Raw genomic sequence first — 27,865 nt, 5'->3', positions numbered from 1 at the left:
GTGATGATTTATTCCCTGAAATTCCAGAACATCAAGCAAGCTCCCTGGGTGTTTTACACTCTTTGAGTAGTTTCTCCATTTTGGTCACTAGCATTTTTTTCTTTGAAATGTTTCAATGACCCAGAACATCATTCTCAGTTTTTTCCCCTTACTTACCTATACTCATTTCTTTGATGATACCATCTCATATCATGTCTTTAAATTATATCTAATGCCAACAACTTCTTAATTTGTACGTATATCCTGGCCATACCTACAAAGCTCCTGAATTATGCATTTAATGCCTACTCAACATCTCCACTTAGAGGCCTCACAGAAATCTTAAAAAGTCAGTGTTCTGCTGGGAGCCGGTCCATCCTTGCTGTTTCAAAGGACCTGACATATATGGCATACTGTTCTTAATATGTTTGCTCACCTTCTTGGCACTATGTGTTTTAACCAAGGTCTCTGAGAAAGGTTGTTTCCCCAGGTAGGGATTTTCCCCTGAAGCTAGGGAGGGAATAAACCCCTCAACTAAGTGCCAGGCGGGTAATTAATCACTTTAACTATGAACAATCATGCTTAAGCTACATAATCTTTACTCCCTGGAATGGAGATAAGAAACGCCCTAACCTTTGTAATAGAGATTGATAGGATTGAATCAACTGGTATAAATACAGATGTAACAAGACAGCAAGACTCAGAACTTAGAATACAGAGCTTAGAACACAGAACTAAGAGGCACAGAACCTACACAGAACGTTCTCTAGAGACAGAAGAACTTCGCTGGAGAGAACATGGCAAAAGATCCTGGACAGAAACTGGCCTCAGAACCTAGAGACAGAACCTAGCGAGAGAACATGGCAAAAGATCCTGGACTGAACCTGACTACAGAAATTGGCAAGAGAACCTGACTAGAACCTGGTGACTGAACCTGGCTGGAGAACCTGGATAGAACCTGGCTGGAGAACCTAGCAAGGGAACATGGCTACAGAACCTGGCTGGAGAACCTGGAGAACCTAGCAAGAGAACATGGACACAGAACCTGGCTGGAGATCCTAACCAGAACTTCGCTGGAGATCCAGAGCAGAACTTCGCTGGAGATCCAGACCAGAACTTGGCTGGAGATCCTGGCTAGAGATCCTGGCTAGGCTGCTGATCAACTGAACGATGTCTCTGTGTCATTCCTTCTTCGCCGACTCCATCCACACCTTTGGGGACCCCTGGACCTGCTGGGGTTGGACTCCGGCAAGTGTTCCATAGCATCCTTCCTCATTGGGGTTCACACCAAAAAATGTGGAATTTCTATGATTCATCTATTTCTCATTTTCTCATCTAGCACGCTCTACTTTAAGATATACCTAGAACACAGACATTTCTCACCATCTTCATTGCTACTACCTCATTATCCTCATCTGACCCCTTAAAAAAATCTCTCACCTATATATTTCTGTCACCTAATAACTAATTTCCATTTTCTACTCTTGTTTTCCTCAAGATATTTTCAACATAGAAACTACAGAATGCATTTAATTGTGTACCTTAAATCAGACAGACCCTCCTATGCTTAACACACTGCAATGGCTTCTATTGCACACCAAGGAAATTCCAAAGTTCTCACAGTGGTTTCCCAGATGTTAATGATTTGCATCCTCACCTTCCCTGAATTTTAACAACTCACTGTTTGTATCACTCTGCAGGCCACCTTACTGATCCTCAAAGAATAAGCAAAAATATTTTATAAAAACAGCAATGTGGGCACTGGATGCAGGAACAAATGCATTTTATCTATATACCCTTAAAATTACTTATAAAAATAAAAGAACAATTATGTAATTAGACCAATTAAATTTCCTCTACTAAGGCTTTAGCTCTGAGATTTTCCCAAAGCTTAAGAGTATTCTTAAGTCTAAGGATCCTATTTTAAGCCCTAGATTTCATCTTTATATACTCCACTCACTAAAATATTAAAGTAGCTTCAAGAGTTATTTCAAAATTTACTGAATCCTAAATGCAAATCACTGGAAAGGTTTAATGATACAAACAGCTTTTGCTTTATTCCAAATGTTCTGCAATTTTTCTTAGTCCTCTTACAAATATTGTATCCTATTTTAATTTTATCATTCTTATTAAAGTAAGCATGAATAAAATATAAAATTATCTTTAATGTTTAATTGAGAAAAATAATTGTTTTTGCACTGTGTGGCCTCTTGGTAAATACTATGTAATATTTACAAAAGTGCTTATGATCTGTTTTAGTATTTAAATTCAGTTTTATTCTCTTCATAAAATGTAATTTGTCTTCTGATTCATTATGCTAGCAATGCAAGTGAAACGATTTTCTTACAGCCAACTTATTTTAAATGACCACTGACAAGTATGACAGTGATTTTGATAAAATTATGTTTTATGAATATATCTAATGGAACAAAGAGATGAGAAATTATATCCTATTCAAGCTTGCCTTCCCATTATCCATTCAATAAAAGATTTTTAGTAAAGTCTGAATCATATTCTGATACCTCTTTATAAGAGTGTTCCCACTGTTAGCTTCATAGTTTAAACTGTTTTAGAGCTTCCTCACATAGTCCAAGCAGATAAGACGTCAACAGAGAGTTAAAATAAATGAAGCTAAAATTCCCAAGACCTAGCATAAACTTTTAATTGGTTGATTTAGCAAAAACTTACTGAGTACAGACTATGCTATGAACTTTGTGCAGAAAAGGCCTTCAAGTCTGGTTTTCTGAAACATATCGTTATGAAGAAAGAGATAAAAACAAACTACAACTAAGCAAAAAACAAAAACAAAAAACAAAACAGTGGGTGACAGTGCTAAGAACAGGACACATTTAAGGTGAGACATATTTAATAAAAAAATTGGTTATGCTATGATAAGGGTGAACACCTTCTACATAGGGAGGCAGCAGAAAAGGAGAGTGGTGGGCAGCTCTACCCAGGAGGTAGGAGTGCATAACCACTGACATTGTTTACAACTGCCAAGGTCTAGGAAAAATAAGAGCAGACTGACTTCTGTGGTTTGTTTTTTTTAAAATTATTGTCTTTAATTAACTATCAATTATACCTCCCTCATCATTACGTGCTCCTGAGAAAATAGTTCAACCAACTCCACCATCTTTTCTTGGCATGCCTGTTTCTAGTCCCCAGAATCAGCTGGAACAGGATACTATAGAAGAAATAAAACTAAATTGCTCAAGAAACAGAAAAAACGATGTGCCTGTAGGATCCTGAGAACTGGTAGAAAATGAGCTCAGATGAGTAGTCGTGGGAGAGCTGAGGAAGGGCATGTAGGACAGGGATATTAGGATTTTGTCCTCAGTGTATACATCTTAAAAGTTTGAGAGAAATTGAACCATACTGGTTGCTAAATGGAAATCATTGTAATGGTTAAGCATAAAAGAATAATAACTATTTAAATGGTGCAGAAGAAAGATGGTGGTGGTTTCTTTTAGGATGTGGCTGAAGACATGTTAAGTAGAAAGATTCCAGATATGGTTTGGAATACAGCCAAAGGACTTTCAAGGAAATGAATTTAACGTTAAAGGCAATAAAAAGTGGATAATTACAAATGATTCTAGGATTTTGACCTGAGCAACTAGACAGTTGGTAATGATATTTACTGAAGTGATAGGAAAGAATCTTGGGACTTTGAAATCTCCCATTTCGGACATGGGGAGTGTATATAGCTATTTAATATTCGATTGGAGATGTCATGTAGCTAATTGGGTATTTGAATCTATCTTTGAAGAAAAGTTTGGGGCTAGAGATATAAATTCAGAATTGGTAATTGACTCCTATATAGTATTTCAAAACACAGAAATAAATGTGAATCTCTATGCAGCAAAAACTGTGTCCTGGACATTGCAACATTACAGAGTAGAAATAATTAGCTATGACAATTGAGTAAGAGTGGCCAGATCAATTGTGTCAAATGCTGCTGAGACGCCAAGTAAGATGAAAATAAGTGAGAAGGGGAAAATGACAGCATGGAGGATTTGGCTGACCTTTATCACTTCAAAGGACTGACTATAGGAGGTTGAAGAGAGAATGATGAATAAACAGATTTAATGACTACAAACAATAACTGTATATTTTTCTGGAAAATAGAACAGATAATTGGAGCAGTTGCCACAAAGGAATACAAAGAATTTTGTTTTAAGATGCCTAAAAAAACACACATCTTTGTAAGTTAATTGGAATAATCCAATCTGAAATAAAATTGATAATGTAAATATGGACACTTGGAATACTGCAGCAAAAATAAGACTTTCACATGAGATTTCAATTTCAATTTCTACTCTCTTTGCTTCACCACAGAGAATAATGTATATGTATACATTTATACATGTGCATATTTTTTTTTACATTAAAAGCCTGTTGACTTAAAACTTGTTGAAATAAATACCTCGTGTGTTTTTTAATGTTGAAACCTGAACTGTGAACATCATAGTTAAATAACCATTAATACAAATGGTATTTAAGAAAATTTTTGTAAGACTTTAGAAGCATATATTACCTATAAATTTATGTTTTAAAGCCACTGTTTAAGTTTCTTAAGGGAAGAGTAAAATTACTCCATAATTTTTAAAAACTCTTACAGTTGTTTTGTGAAGATTATCAATTTGATGATAGCCTGATATCATTCATAAATAAGGCAACCAGCAAACCAGGGAAAAATCAGAACAAAAAACAAAATAAAAAAATAACAAAGACTGAAGATGGATTGTGTTAATGTTTGAGTAATTGATTTTCCCTTATTCATTTGTAAGAGTTAAGAGGTGTCCATCAGCGGATGACTGGATAAAACAGCTATGGTACATTTACACAGTAGAATACTACTTGGCTATAAAAAGGAAGAAAATTTTACCCCGTGTGACAGAATCAATGGACCTGGCGAACATTATGCTAACTGAAATAAGCCAGTCAGAGAAAGACAAATACCATATGATTTTACATATGTGGAATCTAATAAATAAAAGAAACTACAAAATAGCGTCATACAGAACAGACTGACAATTGTCATAGAGGAGGGGAGTTGCAGAACTGGTTGAAATGGTGAAGGAATTAAGAGGGGAAAAAAACACCAAAAAAACTCATAGACACAGACAACTCACTTTGTTTATCACTGTTGTCAATTAAAATCCTCAATCTGTACCAAAATTTACATCTTCATTATATTGTTCTATATCAAATTAACATAATTTATATACTATAATAATATGTTAATGTGTAAATAATAAGAAATATCAGAGATTTTCTCTTGTGACCTTCAGAAATAACCAAACACACATAATGGGCCTAATAATAATAGACATGAAAATGCAGATTGTGGGAAATGGCTGAACTGAAATCTGCCTAAGTCAAGCTGGTCAGTTGCTTCGTGAGATAAGACTGTTACTGTATCTAAATTTATTCTTTGTCTCTAATCAATCTTTTAACATGTTTCCTTTGTTTTTGAATTCTCTGTCTTTATTTTAATTTTTTTTGAACTGGAGAAAATATTCCATGCATTTGCTGAATAGAAACTCATAGTTGTAAATTTATTTATAGGCTATTTAATTTAATTTTACCCTAAAAGCATGTATTTTCTCTTTCTTCCTCTGTTTCTCTTTTCTTAAACATTTCTAAATTTTTGTCTTTCTTACTCTTGCCTCTGTCAGTTCTTTGTTATGTTTTGCTTAACAATATCATAAGCTACTCACAACTGGTCTTCCAAATATTGTTCTCTTACTTTCCTGAAAGTTATCTTTACCTCTATAAAAGTTATGTTACAAAAACAAAAGCCCAATTCTTTTCTTGACTCCTTTAATACACCCTTTGCAAAATAAACCCTTACCTCACTAGAAAAATCCAGGCTCTAACTCCTTTAAATAATGTTGGCATTTTAACATACAATATTGTGTTTTCTTATAACAATTAAATATTATATAATTATTAATAATTACATATTATAATATATAATTACAGGTATAATATAATTACACAAATAGAGTGTATACCAACAAATCACTTAAAGATTGTAAAAGACCTATATATTAAGTACTGTAAGATTTAAAGACAAAACCTTATTTAATGATTCCAGGATCAAGGCAAAAGGGTTCCTTGATTATCATAATGACTTTTCTTAAGGGTCTTAACATATTTTGCAACTTTGAAAGTTTGTGTAAAAAGCTGAGAAATCCTAGATTCTATTAAACTCTCTTTTTACCCTGGTTGGACATTGCTGTAAATATGAAGCCAACCACAGAAATAAATACTGAACTCTCTTGCCAGCAGTGGAAAAAGCACACATTGGTTTCATATACAGGGTGTGGCAAAAGGAGGTCTACAGTTGTTCAAATGGAAAATAATGCAAAACTGACAAATAAGAATAAAAAAATAAACTCTGTGTTTTGCATACTCACAACTATAAACCCACTCTTCTCCCACCCTGTATAAATAGAGAAAAATCTGAGCTCTACACCTAGGTAGGAAGAAGGCTATCATCCTGAGTCTCACTAACTTCATCTGTCAAATAGTAACAATAATATTCAATTCAAGAAGATATTATAGAAGTTAAATGAGATAAACTAAATGCTTTATGTTTTTGTAACTAATAAAGTAAATGTGTATGTTCATTCCTGTACCCCTGCTCTTCTTTCTTTTCCAGCTTTTAATGGGGACCTTCAGAACTGCTGTATTCAGGACATTTGTATGAGCTTCCAATTTAGAGAGCAAACAGGTGAACAACAGGAACTCACAGAAGAACTGTCTCTGTGCATGCTCCTATCTGGCTAGGCAGGTTTGCAGAAAAACTGCATTTTTCCACTAGGTCTATGGCCCTTGAAAAACCTCTTTGGAACTGTTTTCCCCTCTGTACAACATAACTAAGATTAATATTACAGCTGTGTTTTTAAGATTAGAAATATTGTATGAAAAATACCTATAATGACGTGCAATTCATAAATAGTAATCATGGAAGCAATAGCTCCGCCTATAACCAAGGACATTTTATGAAAAGAAAATGTGTTTTACTCTTTCTTCTTGTACGTTTGTTGTTTGAAAGTATATATAAAGTTATATTTGTAATACCCCCATTTGAGAGCTGAGGAAAGAAAAATTGACTAGGTGCTATGTTTGTGTTTTTTGGAAGTTATATAAGAGTTACCTTAAAAGCCTTTTATTCATTACACAGAAACAAAGTAATATTTTATTTTATAAAATAAATAAATATATTTACCAAGTAAGATACAGCAGCTGAACCAATAAGAATACAAACTGCATATGTAATGTGTAGTCTTAGCACAAATAAGCCAGTAAGATGCTCATGTTGTTCTGATGTAATAGTTGAGATGAGATGGACAGGTAGGAGCATCTTCCATTTTTAGGACAAAATATTGGGGGAAGAGGGTATAAAGGAAAGGCATTTCATGAAAAGATGAAGCACTGGTTACATTCTTGGCCTCCTCTGGTGTGTGTCCTACTATTTAATAGAATTTTTGAGCACCAGTTTAACACCTAGCTTCTCACATTTCAACAGACACCAATTTTTACAGCATCTATGGGACTTAGACCTATGACCCATGGCCCATCATTCTTCCACCATCAAATCTATTTTTAAAAAGTATTTGATTAAAACTAAAACCAAAAATGTGAATAAATAATGGTAAGGAGAGTCATAAAACTTAGCTTGGCAAATGTGCCTTCAAATGTGTCTTTAAAAGTGATTTTTAACAGTTTAATATTATTATTATTTTTCATGTTTCTTTGAACATAAGATTTTTCAGTGAATTGTAGCTATTAAAGAAGCATCACACTTACCTGTGGTGGAAGCAGGGGCAGTCTTATAAAGGCGAGAAGCATACTCAAGTCATTGCATCTTCTCTGCATGTCATACTTCACCCACATCATTAATGCATGGAAGATGGTTTCTTCATCAGGAACATTTACATCATCACTGGCCAGGAGTTTATGGAGCTCCTCAGCTGGAAGCAGTAAAAACTCTTGATTTCTTATAACTTCCATTATGTTTTCCTGCAGAGAGAAAACAAGAAAACATCTTGGCATAAATTTGGTTTCACTTTTATTGAGCTAGCAAAGCATTTCAAAAAGAAATGAGAAAAGTAGTCAATAACCTTTGTTCTCATTATAACATAATCCTTGAGAATTAATCCTTCAGAAACTAGAAGCTGTTAAGATGAAAGCATTGTTATTGTAATTGAAGTGTAAATGTAACCAAGACAGCACAGATCTTGTAATAACAGGGGGATTATAATGTGGAGCTTTGTTATGCAGGCAGAATGTACTAAGTGATTAAATGTTTAAGTTTTAAGTGGACTGCTCTGTAAGATTTGGTGAATATGAAAAGAGTAGCATTTCAAAATTTTTAAAGCTTGACAGACAACTTATACATGGATCAGAAAGTGGGAATAAAACTAGAAAGAGAAGTAACACATACAATACATCACTGTATATTCAGAAGGGAATAAAACAGCACAGATAGTCCATAGAAGTCACAAAATCTCATACATTCCACCCTTTTAGTGTCTTTTGTACTTCCTTCTCATGACAATTTCTCTAGCTTAATTCAGATTCCTGTTAATTTTCTTCCAGATTACTGCAATCACCTTCTAATTACTGTGCTTGACTCTATTCTTAGCTTTTCTATTGTATCCTCCAGAATACTACTAAAATAATATTTCTAAAATATAAATTATCTCATGACATTCCTCTAAAGTTTTTGTGTGGTTTAGTTTCATTTGTTCTCCTCTTGTCTTTGGTTCCAATCTCTTGGGTGGCCACACTGGTTCCTTATGATCTCACCTCTTCCTAATTCGAAGACATCATTTTCTACCTTATCTGCATTTCAGTCACACAAATTACTGTTTCCCTTTGCTATGCTGTTTGACATATCCTTCCTCACTCAATCTATTACTTAAAATTACTTTATCGGTTTTGTTTTCCTAGTTTTTCTTTTTTTAAGACTTAATTCAAAAGCTACCTAGTATCTAAGTGCTTCTTGAGCCCTCTCCTCACTCCCATTTGTCCTGACCACCCCGTCCACTACATGCATGTACAGTGCATGGTGTTCATATCTCTAAGGCAACAGTTAGCCAGTCGTAGCCTCATTTTTGGTGCACTTGGGGGACTTAACACAAACATTAAGCTCCTTGAGAAAAAAACCCTGCAAAGATGAGCAGTACATAGTTATTGAAAAATGTATCATTTTTGTAGAGGAAAAATAAAATATTGGAAATAGTTTAGAACAGTGCAGTGGTTTTCAAACACTTTGTAAAAACTAGTGGTCAAAAAAACTGTCTTACATTTAGCAGAGAGGCCTCTGTGGCTGAGATATGGATACAGATAGTGGAAGCCTGACTGGCCTTCTCTTTTGTCCTCCCCTCTCCCTCTCCTCCTCCATATGTCTCCTGAGATATCTCCAAGGAAGCTATAACTACGGCTTCTTGGTTTAAAAGCCACATTTATTGTAAAAATCTCAATAGGGTGCTTATTTTGGAAAAACAAACAAACAAACAAACAAACCTTGAAATGGAGGGAGTAAATCTCTTCCAAAAATGACATTGTGACTACTCTGAAACAGTAGAAGATTCGGCAAGTGTTCATTAATCTGTAGGTCAGGGCAGATTCAAACCTATTTTCTTAAGTGAGACCTGACCCATGTCATGAGTTTATCACTGGAATTGAATCCCAGGCTTGATGGGCCTTCAGTTTTCACAAGACAATGTCAACTTTTCATTTTTTTTCAGGTCATCTGTCATATTTATTTACATTTTATTGACATCACAGATTAGCTGATTTCCTGGGAACTGTTTTGTCTCCTGTGTTTCCTATGTGCCTAATACAGTGCTGTGTAAATTATAGATGCCTGATGCCTATTTACTGAGTGAACCAAATAAGTGTTCTGAGACTTAAAGCCACCAAGTTTCTCTAAAGAGCTACAATAAGGTAAAGATGTTTTTGAAGAATGTTTGATAGATGTTTTTGTCCACCTGTTTTCTCAGTTATTTAAAAATCTATGTCTCTATGAAACTACACACAGAATTGTATAGCTAGACCATTAGTACCAGTACATAGTGAGGGATATCATAAAAAAGCAGCTCTGTGAAACTTAGTGGTGTCTATCATAAAGATATTGTTCAAGGCATATTTCATTATATTTTACAGTGTCCTTTTTATGATGGCCCTTGGGAGAAATTTCTTTCAGGTTTTAGTAGTAGGAATAATTGCACTTCTCTTGAGTAAATTGGTTTGCTTTTATCATGGGTGTTGTAAGTTATGAATTGATCAGATTTCTTTTTTTATTTGGCCTCCGGAAAACTGAGAGTCCAACTGGGATGTATCTGATAGGAAGGCTATAGCTTTTTATAGTTTGATTTCTTTTTAAGACAGCTCTGATAATGGTTTTGTTTTATATCACTACAGCAGATTTTCTTTTTCTTTTATTCTTATATCTAATTTAAAGAGATTTCTATAATTTTGTACCTTTGTGAGTCACACTAAATCTTCTAAAAACAAGTAATGTTTGTAAAAACTTCTAGGAGTAAACTGGAAATGAGGCACTACAGTCAGATAATATTGGATCTCACATTTGCCCATATATTATGTTGTTTATCATTTTTATTTTTTTAGTTCAAGAGTTCTCTTTATTTTTTCCATCAAGTCTTCTTTTAATGAAAACATGTCTAATATTTTTCTTTCTTTTTTTTTTTTTTTTTTTTTTTTTTTACAATCTAGCTCTGGAAATTGTTTCAGTTTCATCACGTTTTATTCCGTAAAGAAGAAAAAATATCAATGCACACTGATTTCCACTGCTGGAGCACCTTCTCTAGCTCTGTTTTCTGAGAACAAATGATGAGAAACATCAAAACTTGTTGGCTTGTTTACCTTCTGTGGAGAGTGGCTATAGGTTTGGACAGGTTCAAGCCTCAGACTAATGAGGGAGCACGGTCCTCTCATGGCAAAGCCACGTGCAGGCCCCATCTTGGAGGGCAAAGCTCTCCCAGCACAATTATAGTCAAAGGCTATGGTTGTAAGCTTGGCCTTATGGTCCGAACCTGTGGTCTCAGGTGGCCGAGTAATGTAGGCTGCAGGAGGTGCAGCAAGTGCTGCCAAAACAAAGCTTGATAGAGTTCTCAGGTGCATGTAATTAAGTAGCTTCAAAACTCGCATTAACATTATAAACAACTTGACCACCCCCTTACTTTGCCTTATGGGATCTGACTATAAAATAAAGACTAAGCTTGCAGGCTGTGGCATTGACTCTCCATCAGAGAACAGTGTCCCACCTGACCCCAACTGTATTCTCTTGTCTGTCTTCTTTAATCCTCCACTGTCCCTCCTCAGGTTCACCCCTGGCAGTGCTGGACGTGGTTCATCTTTTGTATAATACCTTTATTTTAAATCGATTCAAGTATTCATTCCACATAGATTTATAGAACTCTTAATGTGTGACCCTATATAATAAAAGCATAGTATGCAAATTGTCCCCTTGACCTGGAGTTGTCTGAGAGTTCGACCAGGGGGCAGGGCTGGCCGGGGAAAAGGAGGGAATACCCAGTTGGCAGCCGGCAGCTGCTAGGAACCCTACTAGTGCATGAATTTTATGCATTGAGCCTCTAGTCCTGGATAATTATAGTGAGTAGAAAAAAATGAATTAGCATCAAAAATCTTACTACACATGTGATATCTATATAACATGCAGTGCCTAGAAAATGATTGTCATCAATTCTGTAAAGAACAGTTTTTTAAATGGACTTAGAATATTAGGTAGGCGTATAAATTAGAAAGTGGAAAATGTAAAGATATGTATTATTACCAGGGGAATGATATAAACAAGGGAGAATAGCAGATAATATAGTATAAAGTGCCATATTGGGTGTGTCAACCTGACTGAGAATGAACACAAAAATAGTGGAAAATAACATTGAAAGGGTAATTTAGACCATATAATAGCATAAATTTATTCTCAACTTTTATAGTCTCTCCACTAAATTGGAATATGTGTATACATACATCTTTTACATATAAATGGAAATATTATCAAGAGAGATTTTCGCACCAAATTTAATTTGCCACTACATAAGGCACAGTAATCTTTATTAATAGCATAAATAAAGACTAAATTCTGCATCTGTTTTTCCACTACATATTATAAAATAATTTTTCTAACTATATAAAACTTAGTTTTGTTTTATCTAAATAGAATTTTCTTATTTTTTTATTTTCTGAATTTGACTTAAACAATGATTAATAATTGTTTTAATAAGTCTGAATTGACTTACACAATTAATAATCTAATATTAATTTCCTCTGTATTAATTCTATTATTGTTGGTAATATATCAACACATAGCAATCATTTTTCTTTTTAAAAATGTTTTTTATTGATTTTAGAGAAAGAGGAATAGAGAGGGAGAGAGAGAGAGAGAGAAGCATCAATGTGAGAGGATCATTGCTTGGCAGCCTTCTGCATGTGCCCTGTTCCCTACTGGGGACCAAGCTTGCAACCTGGGCATGTGCCCCAACCAGGAATCAAACCAGCCACCTTTTGGTGCATGGGACAATGCTCAATCAATTGTGCCACATTGGCTATGGCATAATTCATTTGAAATTCCATTAGAAATTCACTATTTTAGATTATTTTAAAAGTTAGCTAACAATTAATGGTAACATCAGGCCAGCATATGTAAATCCCATTAATTACCATGGTTTAGTTATTGGTTATGTTTAACACATGGATAGTAAACTTTTGTAAAATATTTTATTAATGTTCAAATAACTTTAAACAGAAACTTTAATATTGTTTGCTTCATTAACAGCTACTACCAAAGCAACACACTATACACTATGATGGTTAACTCAAAGAAACCTCTCTGCCATGAAAGTCTACTGAGCTAAAATCTACTGTCTCACCATCTTGCCCATCGTGACCAGTGATCATTTAGAGGAGCCTCACACGCACTGTCCTAAGCATTATGATGAGAAGGCTAATCTTTCGCAGGCCACCACAGAATCTCTGGTTTTATTTGAAATCCACAGTGGTCATGGTATTTATTTAATTGTTCATTTAAAAGGTTATTGGTTAGAAAGAGCAATTCTTAGGAGGAACATCCTTTTAAAAAAAGAGCCCATCTGGTTTGGCTCGATGGTGGGCATCGGTCTCCGGACTGAAGGGTCCCAGGTTCGATTCCGGTCAAGGGCACATGCCTGGTTTGCGGGCTCAATCCCCAGAGTGGGGCGTGCAGGAGGAAGCCAATCAATGATTCTCTCTCATCATTGATGTTTCTATCTCTCTCTCCCTCTCCCTACCTCTCTAAAATAAACAACAATATATTTTTTTAAAAAAGAAAAACTGAAAGGAAGTCAGAGAATTTGCCACATTCTTTAGTTAAGGCTTAGATATGAAACATAAAGTTTTAGTCTAAAGTCATAGAATTATAAAATTATAATTCCTTAAGCATACCTTGCAAGAAAAGCTTTTAGAGTTTCTGATGCATGCATGATTCTACTGTTCTCAGGAGCAAGATTAAAACATGCATCTCTTAATTTCTAAAGCAGTGTCTTTTTCACTTCATCATGTACTAGATTGAATAGAGTGGCTCCTAAAAATTCATGTTCACTCAGAACATCGGAATATAACCTTATTTGGAAGTAGGATCATTGCAGATGTAATTAGTTAAGATAAGGCCATACTGGATGTGAATGGGCCCCAATCCAATGACCGGTGTGCTTTTAAGAGAGAAACTTATAGAGACACAGATATACCATGAGAAGATCATGAAGACAGAGCAGACACAGAGGATAGAGGCCATGCAAAAAGTGGAGGGATCAGAGACAAAAGCCATCCTGCTATAAGCAAAGAATACTAACGATCGCCAGGAATCCCCAGAAGATGGAAAAGGCAAGGAAGGGCTCTTCCCTCGAACTTTCAGTGAGAATCTGGCCCCGCTCACATCTAATTTCAGACTTTAAGCCTCTAGAACTATAAGAAAATAAATATATGTTGTTTTAAGCTACCAAATTTTTGGTACTTTGTTATGGCAACCCTTGGAAAATAATACATAACATAAAAAAAATTGAAAGATAGCTATGTTAAAACTATTGCATAAACCTAATTATTCCCAATATTTTAAATGACAATTTATAGGCTCTTTATTTTATATAATGATACCTTTTAGAAATATTAGGTTTCTCATGACCCAAAGGAGTATCTGGGACAGGAAAAAGTGGTCTATTCTCAGGGTCAGAGTCTCTTCAATTTATATTTTTTCCTATTGCCTCTAGAATTTAAAATTTCTAAAAATGCAGGATGGGGAAAGGCACCACTCCCAGTTATCCAGGGCTTCTTGTTACAGGTTCCTTCAACTTGCTACGCTAACAAGACTCTAACCTTTTCAGGTTAAAAGCAATTTTCCTGAGCTTTTGATTATCTGCCTTGCCTAAATTTTTAATCCTTGCATCAAAATTGCTGCCTGAACTCTTGAGCACTATCTCAGAGTTCAAAGAGAACAAGACTTATGAAGAGTCACACCTTGTTATTTTACATATGAGAATGCTGAGGCTTAGTGGGCTCAAACATAGTCACAGTGCCTGACTAGGAAGAGGAATCCAGTTTCATGTCCTATTACAATTACTGCCTTATCTAGCCTTTGATTAACTTCCCCTTCTGGTTCTCTCTCCATCTAGTTTGGACTTACTGTCTCTGGTTCCGGCAACATGTATGCACCCTGATTCTTGAGTGCTCTCCTGGACCCGTTTCCACCTCTTTCTTGGTATATCTGAGTTCCATAATGTGCCTTTACAACGGTTCTCAACCTGTGTCGAATGACCCTTTCACAGGGGTCGCCTAAGACCATCCTGCATATCAGATATTTACATTACGATTCATAACAGTAGCAACATTACAGTTATGAAGTAGCAACGAAAATAATTTTACAGTTGGGTCACAACATGAGAACTGTATTCAAAGGGCCAGAAGGTTGAGAACCACTGCTTTATGATTATGAAGTGTCAATAGATTATAATTGGCATGGGGAGTTGGCCAGGATTTAGATCCCAACCCTGCTACCCACTGGCTGTGTGATTAGGAGGTTGGGTTCTTTATCTGAAAATGGGAATAAAAAACAGTATCCACCTTAAAACACTGTTGTGAGGCTTAAGTGTGAAGATTAAATTAAATTTTCTGTTCAGAGAGAAGTAGGTGACATATAGCAAGTGTTAGATAAGCATTGGCCATTACTACTTCCCACCAGAGCCTACCCTTCCCTTCAGCCTCCTTTTGCTTCAGCCTTCTATTGGTGGCTCTATTGCCTACACTCATATGTCTTTACTTTCCCTATTATATATATTGACTAGAGGCCCGGTGCACAAAATTCATGCATGGGTGGGATCCCTAGGCCTGGCCAGTGATCAGGGATAATCAGGTTCCCCACCTCCCCACCTCCCCACTGCTTCCTTCCCTTGCTGCTCGCATCTGCCACCACCCACCCCTGGTTCTGGTGATTGGGGCCTGCCAGCCTGGAGGAGGGACCAGGAGATTGACCAGCAGGTCCCATTGGTGATGGGTGCCTGCCTGCGGGCTGGGGGCAACTCCTGAGTTGAGCGACTTCCCCCTGGTGGTCAGTGCACATCATAGCAACCGGTCCTTCCATTGAAACAGTGGCTTAGGCTTTTATATATATAGATTTTATTATGAAACAAAATGTTGTTGAGGTTTGGGGTTTTTTTTGTTTGTTTTTTTGTGGGTTTTTTTTTTTTTTTTGCCAAGTATGCTTTTAATACTAGAGAAACAGAGAGAAAACAAGGAGGGTTCTGGCCCCTAGGAAAGTCACTTTCTAATGTGGAGGAGAATATGATATTATAAGAAACATATGTATATTTGTAACAGAAGAGAAAAAAGTGGAGAATTTAATGGAGTCCAAAGTATGGGAATGCAAGTGGAATAAAGGAAGCCAAGGAGGAGTTCAAGTTAGGAGATAGACACCTTTCCTCTCTGAAGTAACAATTCCCAAGACAAAGAAGTGTTTCTCATAAAATCATAGATTTGGAGAGTGGTAAAAAATGTTGATGTCATCTGGTTCAATTCTCATATTCTCTAGCAGGGTTATAAATGGGAATTTTTGCAACCTCACATAATCTCAAATTCAATCTTTGAAGTGACTTAAGTGAATGTTTACTTCATATCGTCTTTCTGTGTAATGCTCACCAGTCATTATAATAAAGGCCAAAAACAAATATGGAGCAAACACTGCACAAAAACCTCATTTCTGTCATTTATATGTATCTATATAGAAGTAATTAATATTATCCAGATAATAAAACAGGAAAAGAAGTGTTCAGAGTTTTCAGTGGGCAAAATTTAACAGTGCTTATCCTATCAATTCTGTCATGAGTGCATTGAAAAAGACTATGGAGTATAATTTCTTTAGTTATTTAAATTATATATCATTTCCTTTCTTAACAATAGCATTATACAGTAAGCACCACATGTGGTTTGGTCTGCTACAGGAAAGCTACTTAGAGCTAAATCTGGCAGAATAAAATGACTAGCTACCACTTCTTTATTAACATTTACCCACCTACTAAGTATGGCTTCTTAATTGGTAGTAGCTCTTTTTATAAAAAAAAAATTAAAGTGTCATTTTTTAAAAGAAGCATTTTCTAACAATTTTAAAATGATCAGTATCAAATAACTTGTGATAGTCATTATTCAAGATTATCTTATGGGATGAAAGATTATTTTAAGTCTATGACTTTGTTTTCTGACAAAATGTTGCTAAGGAGGTATGAAGATTTAGAAATTATAGTGGAAATAAGTTTTTAGTAAAGAGGATTGTAAAAACGTCCCAATTCTCATACTTTCTAGTCATGATTTCCTAGGCAAAGGCACTTAATTATTCTAAGATATAATTTCCTCACCTTAAAAAATGGGGTCTATAGCAACACCTAGCCTATAGACCTTTTTCTGATTTGCTCTTAAGCACAATTGAGACAAGAAAAAAAATGACTCCTAAATTTAATAATATGCAAAGTATATCCAATTATTTTCAAGGGATTCATTAATCCTTGAAAATAATTTGGTCAGCTTCTGATACTGGAGACATATCATACACAATTTTAACATGTGATACCTATTATCTACTAATGAAAAAGGAAGCATGTAGAAATCATTTATAAACTTCACTACCAAGAAAAATAGTTCAGTCACCTAAACATTTCTACTTTCTTTTTTTGTTTGTTTAACTGAAAACTAATTAACCATTCTCAAACATGTTCATTGCTTTGTAAATTATGTAACACTATCTGTTCATAAATTATTAGCCAGAGCGGTAGTATTGATTTTTACAATTATTAATATTAGGCACATTAACTCCTTGGTAGAACTTAAACCTATCTCTCCCCCCTCCTTCATAAATTGCTCTGCATAACTATTACTATTTACTGAGTTTCTTTTAGGTGTTTTATAGAAATTGTTGAGAATAGCAGCTGCTGAGGAAAGTGAAAATCTCTGCAGAATCTCTATAAAAGCCACAGACTAGTATCTGTGCCAGCCCACAGGAGAAATGTTATCACTCCTAATTAAATCATGAGACCATAGCATACTGTGCATTCAAAGCTATTTCTTTCCATTGCTACAAAGTGTCCAGGACACCAGATCACATAAACTTTTTCTTAAAGGAATTGCAATGCTTGATAAAAGCATAAAAATAATGATCCTCTACAACTTTGCCAGATAAAGATACTTTTAATGCAAGGTAATCTATCTGTCTTTTCAGCTAGGACATCTTGCAGAAAATTGACTGCAAGAATTTACTTAAATGTACAAAAATGTACATTTTACCAGGTAGTTCTCATGTTGTACTTATAAAAAATGGAAAGAAAATATATCTCTTATCTTAACAGAAAACAATTTTTTTCAAGACAAAAGAGGATTGCTTTGTCAACCCATGTTTCTATACTCTTTTGTTCTTATGCTTCTAAGCATAAATGCTTCCTCAGGAAAGTCTGTTATTTGCATAATCTAAAATAGCCAACAGTTGGCGTAAAATATATGTAGAGGAGGAAAAGGGAAAGAAAAAAGGGAGTATGGAAATGGCTTACATAGTCTCATTGATTATTTTGCGGCAAAAAACCCCCAAAAACAAAACAAAAACACAGCATTAATGTTCTTTAACAAAGGATACGTTATACTTTTGCAATCTTAAGGTCTAAATGGTCTCTACAGTAGCATGTAAATTTTTAATTATAATCTTGCATCCATTTATTACTTAATATAAGGATTTAGACTATTTCCCTTCTGGGGTGGACTAATTTATTAGCTGCTTAAAACCAACATTAAAAAAATCACAGCACAGTATATTCTCTTATATTTAACCCATTTTAAACTTTTTATACAGCAGATAACTGTAATCATTGTCAAAAAGTCAAGTAAAAATGAGAAAGGAGCTATAAAAAATCTTCTTTAGAAAACCATAATATGAAAATTAATGAAAGTGTATACTTTATGTAAAATAATTGGAATGAAGACAGGTAATCCTCTAAACAGTTATACAAATATATACTAATTTTCCTTTAGTTTGTCAAATAATCATTTAATGCATGTCATTAATTTATCTCTCAGTAAATAAAAGAATGATTAACTATATTACAACATATGCTGTTACATACAATACATTAAATATGAGAGCTGGTGCCAAACATAATTCCATGGAATGTTATCTATAATAATAAAAGCATAATATGCTAATTAGACCAGACGTCCTTCTGGATGACCTTCTGGACAGATGAAGCCGGGGCTGCGAGGGAAGCCTGGGTCCCTGGTGCCAGAGGGAAGCCGGTGCCGGCAGCCGGGGGAAGGAAGGCCTACTCTTGCACGAATTTATACATCAGGCCTGTAAGTATCTATAATAATAAAAGGGTAATATACTAATTAGACCGGGCATGATTCTGGCTGTGATTCTGGATGTCCTTCTGGACTAAGATGGGGCCAGAACGAAGCTTCGGTCCCGGATGCCTGTGGGTAGCCAAGGGAAGCCAGCCCGGGTCCCAGTGCCTGCAGGTGGCCAGAGGGAAGCCCAGGTCCCGGGTGCCAGAGGGAAGCCAGTGCCGGCAGCCAGGGAAGAAAGGCCTACTCTTGCACAAATTTCATGCATTGGGCCTCTAGTTTTATAAATAAGATGCAGTAAAAAGATGCAAGGACTACTATGAAAAAGTAGAAGTTCATACCTCACAATAGCTATACACATTGCCATCTCAGAGAGTTTCAGTATGGAAATGGCTATTCATTATTTCTAAAAATACTCTAATTATACATTTTTACATGTAATAAAGCTATTAAGTAACTTCCCAACTACCCCCTTGATTATTGGCTTAATAATACTCCCATTGATTACCTCACAGTTCTGAAGTCAGACTTCCAGGAAAAGTGTAACTCAGCTGAGTTTCTGCTTCAGGTTTCACAAGGCCAAATTTAAAATATTGACAAGCCTCCTTCATTTGTGGAGTCTTGGAGAGTGAGTCCGTTTTCAAGTTTATTCAGGTTGTTAGGACAGTTCAGTTCTTTGTGGTTGTGTGACCGACATCCCCATTTTCTTTCATGCTGCTGATTCTGAGGGCTATTTTCAGCTTAGCTTGAAATACAGCAAAGTTTGAATCCTCAGCTTCAAATCTCTCCTACCTCCCCTTCTGCCCCATCTCTCCTCTGTGTTATTCTGCCACATCCCTCTGATGGGCTCTTCTGCTTCTCCTTCTTTATTTAGATACTCATGTCATTTCACTTGAATACTACTAGATAATCACTCTGTCTTAAAGTTGATTAATTAGTCACTTTAATTCCATCTACAAAGTCGCTTCACAGCGATACTTAGATTAGTGTTTGAGTAGATAACCAGGGAGTTTTGACAGAAAGAGAAAACTTCAGAATTCTGCTTACCAAAGTATGCCTGACTTAAAAGTTTATCAATTTTTCATGTTTGTTTTTCAAAAATTTAGTGAGTGAAGCTTATGGATGTAGCATAAGCCATACCAAGCTTGTCATGCAACCAAAATTTTCTGTACATCTAAATATACTGAGAATTTATATGTAACACAGATAACAGTGTGGTGATGGTCAGAAGGAAAGGAGGATGGGGGAAGGTGGAGGTGGGCAAAGAGGGTAAAAATAGGGACAGAAAGAGACTTTGCTTGGGGCAACGGGTATACAATGCAGTGTGCAGATGATGTTTTGTTGAGCTGTACACTTGAAACTTATATGGTTTTGTGAACCAATATCACCCCAACAAATTCAATAAAAAATACTAAACATTCATTGAGGTAAACACACTAAACAAACTAACACACTAAATACATTAAATATTTAGTGAATACACTAAATACACTAAATGCTTAATGAGGTAAGGCATTGCTTACTCTCAAGAAATTCCAAATATTTTTGAGGCTTCTTATAAACTGAAGAAATGAGAAGGCAATTTTGGTTATTTGATTAATAGAATACTAGTATTATCTAGTTGAATTTAACTTCCTCAAAAATAATACTTAAGTGATAATTAACTTACTTAGAATCAAACAATGAAATGTTATTTTGAAGATTATTTACAAGAAGTGTTTGGTTCTCAGGAAGACTACTGTTCCTTTTCTTTAGTTAGTCCTCCAACTCCTTAGCCAAGCTTACCTTTGAGTCAAATCAGAAATCCAACAAAGGGGCTCTAAATCACTAGAGAAGCAGCCCGGGGCTATTTTCATGGTCCTCTGGTGATGGGACCCTAAAATGTTAGACCCCTCCCATGTGAGTCACATCAAATGATGCTGTAAATTGGCTGTAAGCATGTCTCTGACATAGGCAGACTTCCTGCACTGTAGTGAGGAATTGAGTTTTGTTACTTACTTGAAAAATTGTGTAAAGCCCATTCAAGATCATTTCATCCAATAACCCAGAGACCTTTGAGTGGTTTTCACCAAAGCAAAGGTGGAGAGCATGCTGCTACAGAAACCCTTCTTGCAAAGTGCCCTGGTTTTGCCTAAGGAAGAAGGGAATAGCTATGAGGGAGCATTCATACCTGAGACCCTCCCCTTCCCCAGCTGGTGACTACTTGGGCTTCAACAGGTTTGCCCCAGTGTGATAAGTTTGCCGCCACGGAAAACATGACTGAATCATCCTGGCAAAGGCCATAGCCGCCTAGCAGGCCACCATAGTTGTCCTTTGGATTTATGATGATGGTGTGGGAACAGTAGATGATAAGATTACTAACCAGACTTAGTTGTCTAGGATTGTCTATGGCACTTTCACTGGTTATAGAATCTACTTAACACTCTCCTCCCCCCCCGCCACCTTATGAGATCAGATCTATCAAGCTGCAACACAATTAGAGTCATGACTGGTAAATGGAAAAAGTAGTCATGAACAAATCAGCAAAGACTGACCAGCAGAAAGAGCAGCACAAGAGTGGTAATCAGGTGCCCTCTCCTGGGTGAGCTGGTTAAGGGCCTTCTTTAAGGGGTTTCTGAGTCTAGTTATTCAATAACAAGGTCTCAAAGGAGGAGATTGATGTGCTCCCCATTGGCAGCCAAATGACCCGATAGGATCTGCTTCATGATGGTACAAGTACTATTCTTCCACTCTTCCGAGTGACTAGAGCTAAATTGGAGAGCCCTGCCAAATTTTACAAGAACCCCTGGGCTGCCTTTCAAAAGATAAACAAGGAGTTAGGCAGAGGTCCCTCTCTCTGCAGTGGGAATCAGAAACTCTGTATCATGATCAGGATTGAATGGGGAGATGGCAGTGATTGCACTTGTTGGGCCTTTGAACACCAGTGCACAAGTGCACAGGGGACATTGATACTTGCAATATCTGGCACCAGGATGGGGAAAACATAAACATACACATCATTGGGCCTAATCATGGAGTATCTGATGTACTCAGCATGCTGTGACCTTTTTGGTGTAGAAGATGGCAGTCCAACCAACTGAGCCCCCCAACTAGGCTGACACTCTAGTCTTAATAGAATACTCTGCCAGGGTCTTCCATCCAAAGATTTAAATAGATGGGGGATAAGAATGGTTATTACATTGTAAAAAATGGGAGAGAGCAACCTCCTTCTCCATATTCCTTTCATATACAGGGCATGAGATTTTGCCAGAGGGACCTCAAAAAGAATTACCATCAATTTGAGGGTTTTTGTTTGTTTGTTTGGGTTTTTTTTTGCTTGGAACATAAGAGGGCCTTCGACAGAAGATTTGGGTTGGCCACTTTTTGATTAGATAAGGGTGCTATGCTTACTTGTGGTACAGGATAGACTGTCCATGTTGCAGTTAACGTGGAGGATTCCTCCAGCCCTGAACTGATAGCATATGGGCACCTTCAGACATGACAGCATAGATACAGGAGTGGGAGGGTGAGGGGTCTAAATTATCTTCTTTCTCACAGAGTACCAATGTAACTCTCACCTCACTAAACTCAAAGGGACACCTATCCCAGACAGTTGCCACTGCCCAGAGTTTGATTAACTATTAACTATAATACAACATCTGATCCTGCAGATGAACATGATTTTCGTGATACTGTAGAACACAAGTGGACATTTTTCTAACTATGCATCTTTCTGGTATCTCAGGACCCAAAGTATTGCTGCAACTGGACTCTGACACAACAAAAGTGAAATGTGTCCCTCGGTGTCTACTGACCCCTGTTAGACATGGAGTAACCTGAATATCTGAAACAGAGGGTGTAGGATCCACCACCATGGTTGTCTTGTCTACCCGAAGCAACTTTTTAATCCCTAATACTCATCCTCACCCTGCCATATGTTTGCCAACAACTCATGGTACATCTGAATCAATGAAACCAATAAAGTAGAATAGTTCATTACAAAGCTAGCCAGAAGGGCTGTCTAGTATAAACTCTAGTGGGCTGTGGGACATCTTTTCTTTGCTTGGTAACAGTTTGGGGTCATAGCTACATTTACTTCTCCAGGTAGAACTATTATTATACTTGGGATGATTCTGATTATGGACCTTTTTTCGTGTGTGTGTCCTTTGACAGATTAGCCAATGATGTCTGACTCGTTCAAATCCATGGTGGGTAACATATGCTTCTTGCTCAGGCACTGAAGGATTAAGTGATGGAGTTAAGGAGTATAGCTTTAAGAACAAATCCTATCTGAGATCTTTCTGGCCTCACTATAGGCAATGACAACACTTTACCTGGCAGGATTCCTAGAGAGAGGTGTCCTCCACACACCAGGAGGTGTCCTCTCCACTATTCTCCACTTTGACTCCGTACCTTTCCATTTCTAGCCCTCCCCCTCTCCTTCTCCTTGGACTACTGCTCCATAAACTAGCAGGAATCTTCTGCTTGAGGTATCTTGGCAGTGAGATGAGTTCTGCTATCTCTGCTGACCCACAAAATGAATTACCTAGTACCTAACTTGATGCCATTCTATGGGGGGAAATGGGATAGTGTGGAGTTAGCATCACTTTTGGCATCTTGCTTAAACTGTCACCATAAGTGAATAAAGGCTCAGTTATCACTTTCCGTTTGGCTCATTGTCCTAGTTGTACACTTTTACAACTGGTTGCTTGTATAGGACTCCAACAAATCTAATAGTTTAAACTCAATTTAGTTTTTTTTATCTTCTTTTGATACCCTATAATTAATATGTATAAGGACAGCAGCCATAAACACAACTTTTAAACCTGTTACCACTCAGTTATAGTAGGTCTAGTTTATGCAATAGAAAGAAATTTATATAAAAGTTATATATTTAGAAAAATCAAACCTTTTTTATATAAAAGACCACATTTTATCTACTTAGTTTACTCTAAAGCTGTTAATACAAAATGGTAAATTTAGATCTTGGCTCAATAACTACTGTATCTTTGCTTTTATCACAAATTTAAAAATAATTGCAATGCATTTGTTTATGAGTTTACAGCAATATGGAATGTTTTTGCTTGAATTACTAATAGAAACATATTACCATTGACTTTTTAGTAATTTGTATGAGATTCTATTAAAATTCAGAGTAATACCTGGATTGATGATAAAGTAAGGAAAAACATATTTTTTGAGACATATAAGTGAACATAGGAGTTTCTAACACTAGTCAATGAGGAGAGATTGTAACCTACCATAGAATAATAAATAAGGAATGTAGTTTACATAGATTACAATATTTAATCTCTACACATGAAGAAACTGAAACTAATGAGGGGTAAGCTAGGTCATGTCATTATATAAGTGATACACAAATAAATTAAAATTTATTTTTATCTCTTTTTAAAGAAAAAACAAAACACATAATTGACAGGGAAATAGTGGGAGCTTGTCAATTGGGATAAGTATAGGGTGAGACAAGCCTGAGAACCCAAACCCCCAAATCCTTCTGAAATGTTCCCTTCTAGATCACAGAGAAGTCCCTTCTGGTTTACTATAAAACAAACAAAATAAAAAACCATATCAAACAAAAGCAAAATAAATAAATAAATAAATAAATAACACCCAAGATGTTTTGTTTATCTCGCTTCATTTCCTCATCAACAATCATTGCCTCCAGGTTCAATACCAGAGTTAAGTCTTGGTACTACCTGGGTAGAGAAGTGAAAACTCTGATTAAGGCAGAAATAATATGCACATGAAAGCAATTTCAGGATCTGGCTAATTGTATGAATAAAACTAAAAAGAAATATGTGTTGTGGTTGTTCTTGAGGGCCGTTAGGACAGGTGGAGGAGTATAAGAATGAAGATAAGATAATTTGTTCATGTCGGCCACTCACTCATTATTTGGGATTCAGCATACTGGCTAAGAGCTTTTTTTTTTTTTTTTTTTTTTTTTTACTTATGGACATGGATATTACACTGAAGGATGGAGAGAGTCTCACCCTGGTATAAATAAGTTAAAATGCTAGAAATTAGCTAGCATATTATTGAGGAAGAGAACAAAATTCAGGGAGGTAGAAATAGTAGAATGGATTATTTGGAAAGAACTGAAACTCCCTTCATTATAAGCTCCTTGAAGGGCCCAAAGAATGTTGTTGAGGAGGGCACCATAATTTTAAGAAGGCCAGGTTTAGGAGTGGGAGATGCTGCTATCTCCCCGGGGTTTAATATTACTGGGATACTGACATTTCAGAATGGAAGAATCTAGATGGCACCAGTTAATCATCAAAGGCAAGATAGATACAATTAAAATAAACAAGCAAAAAACAGAGCAGGAAAGCCTGAGTGGCTATAGATTGCCTAGATCTATAGTAATCTATGGAATTGATCTTCAAGTATCTTGGAGTGAGATGGATGGGCGTTTACTCAGGATATTGCTTTGTGTGAATGATACAAAAGCTGGTATTAGCCACTACAGTAGCAAATTATTGTCCTTCATACAATTTCTAGATCAAAGTAGGCTCACAGACTGAGAATCTACTAATTTAAGGGGAAGATGTGATCTCTTGAGAAGTATACCACCACAAGTATGTAAAATAAACATCCCTCTGACCCTACCCCAAATAAATCTGCAGCCTTTGCTAGGGTAGATGTGAACTGCAAAAAGAAAACTTGACATTTCCGATAAGGGTTTGTGATGACTTTGAGATAGCATATGTTTTTCTGGTTATAATGGAACCAAAGGAAGCTGTACAATAAATGGAATTTTGCCTCATTGTGGGTGGAATAGTTCCATCGCCCTTCTCTGTGATTATCTTCTTAGATATAAATGTGTAATTGAGAGATACAAACAGCTGGCAAGGCTTTCTCATTGATTTCCTGATGTGTTAGAAAAACAGTTCTCAAATTTTTACATGTATCAGAATCTCCTGGAGGCAGGGCTGGATACATAATTTGTGAGGCACAAGACGAAGTGAATATGCAGAGCTTCCTGCTCAAAGAGCATGAAAACAAGGGCTAGTAAAGCTACATATAAAGCTTTTCCTTTTCTTTCGCAGTTTATCTTTTGATTTGGTATGGTGCTTTTTATTTATTATTTACTATCATCTAAACAGAAAATTAAAATGTTAAACTACTGGCATACATTCTATTGTTTACCTTTATGTTGTGCAGTGCTAGTTTTACATGCCAGTAGCAGAGAATTGAAGTCAGATGGAGAATCACCTAAATTACACCATTTGTTATTTTGTGACTCATCTCTCAAGGGACCCTAGAGCTGACCAGAACAAATAAACAGAAGTCAGACTCAGGAAGGTTGGAAGGAGGAAGAGTGTGTCCCCACAAGCAGGAAGCCAGCCTTAGGTGGTGCTTTCAGGCATGTAACCTGTATCATGGACATTAGCTATCTTCTTTCCTAGCCATCTCAGTGCTTCTGCAATGGACCCACAAAGAGATGAAAATAGCAGCAAGGATGGAAACTATGCATGGGCCTGAAAATATGAGACACCCTGCCCCTCCCCACCATCAACAAGGCTGACCTAGCTGTCCTATATAATAAAAGCCTAATATGCTAAGAGTCCGGCCGACTGGTCAGCCGTTCAACCAATCAAAGAGTAATATGCTAATGATATGCTAAGACCGCTCAACTACTCACTATGATGTACACTGACGACCAGGGGGCAGACAGTTGACTGATCAACCAGTTGCTATGACTTGCACTGACCACCAGGGGGTAGATGCTCCAACTGGTAGGTTAGCTTGCTGCTGGGGTCCAGCCAATCGGGACTGAATGAGACAGGCCAGACATGCTCTGGAGCCCTCCTGCAGTTCCTTCCCGGCTGGCCAACCTCCCACATCCCTCCCCAGCCCCGATCATGCACCGGTGGGGTCCCTCACCTGGCCTGCACCCTCTTGCAATCCAGGACACTTAGGGGATGTCAGAGAGCCGGTTTCAGCCCGATCCCGCAGGCCAGGCCAAGAGACCCCGCTGGTACACAGGCATCAGGCCTCTAGTATTACTACTAATCCCTAATAGGGCATAATTCTTTGGGGAAGACAAGGCTCCCTTCTATATTGCTGTAGGCAGAAATCCATCTTTTTTTTTTTATAATAGATACATTTTCTGGATATAGGATTACCTTCTTAGCCCCTTAACACCATCCAATGGCCAAGATAAATCCTTATCCATTGATATAGTATGACTGACAGCATTTCCTTGGACAATGTAACCTACTTTATGGCAAAGGCAATATAATGCTGTGCTCATGCAAGTGATATTCATTTGTCTTACCATATACTTCATCACCTATAAACATCTGGCCTGAAGAATGAATGGTGGAACACCATGTTGGAGGCTTGGGCAAAGCACTAGCTTTGGACACAGCACCACACATGATTGGGCTACAGTCTTCTAAGATACAGTACATGCACTGAAGCAATTCTGTTATTTAATTCTCCATCCTCAAATGTAATAATTCATAGGTTAAGGAAACAAGTTATAGATTTAGGACTATCCTCTCTATTACTCCCAGTAATCCACTATGACTATGTGTTCTACTTCTTCACAACTTTAGGATTTCTCCAGCAAGAGATTCTGGATTCTAGTGGAGGGATACTTCTGCCAGAAGACACAGTAAGAGTTTTGCTGTACTAGAATGTAGGAGTACTAACTGGTCAACAGAGCTAGTTAACACAATTTTGAAGGGAGAGATAATGCACTGTGGTATAAACTTTGACCTCTGAGAAACAGTTAGATGTGCTGACAGTTAACTCCTTTCCTTTTATCCCCTTGATGGACAGATCTGTGTCACAATGGTCCCACATGGCCTGTGTGGAAGACACTTCTCATTATTGAACTACCAATTGTGTTTTTCTGTTTAAGCTATGAACAGTTCAGAAATGCACTATCTTATATTTGCTTTCCCTCCTTACTCCCCTACTTTCCATTTTGCCTTCAATTTTGCAACCCTAAGATCCCATGTCCCAATTAAACCTTCAC

At 36.7% G+C, this 27,865-nt stretch overlaps 1 protein-coding gene across 1 annotated transcript in view; it reads right to left on the bottom strand.

The window, feature by feature from the left end:
• Window positions 1–27,865, bottom strand: part of KLHL1 (kelch like family member 1) — a 379,658-nt gene that overhangs the window by 122,927 nt on the left and 228,866 nt on the right. Inside the window, exon 5 of the mRNA XM_036301681.1 lies at window positions 7,798–8,010. Coding sequence (XP_036157574.1) covers window positions 7,798–8,010 — 213 coding nt within the window. The remainder of the gene's footprint in view (window positions 1–7,797; window positions 8,011–27,865) is intronic.

The sequence above is a fragment of the Myotis myotis genome, unplaced genomic scaffold (genome assembly GCF_014108235.1).
Source record: "Myotis myotis isolate mMyoMyo1 unplaced genomic scaffold, mMyoMyo1.p scaffold_m19_p_3, whole genome shotgun sequence".
NCBI lineage: Eukaryota > Metazoa > Chordata > Mammalia > Chiroptera > Vespertilionidae > Myotis > Myotis myotis.
This window is presented reverse-complemented; position numbering and strand designations above follow the sequence as displayed.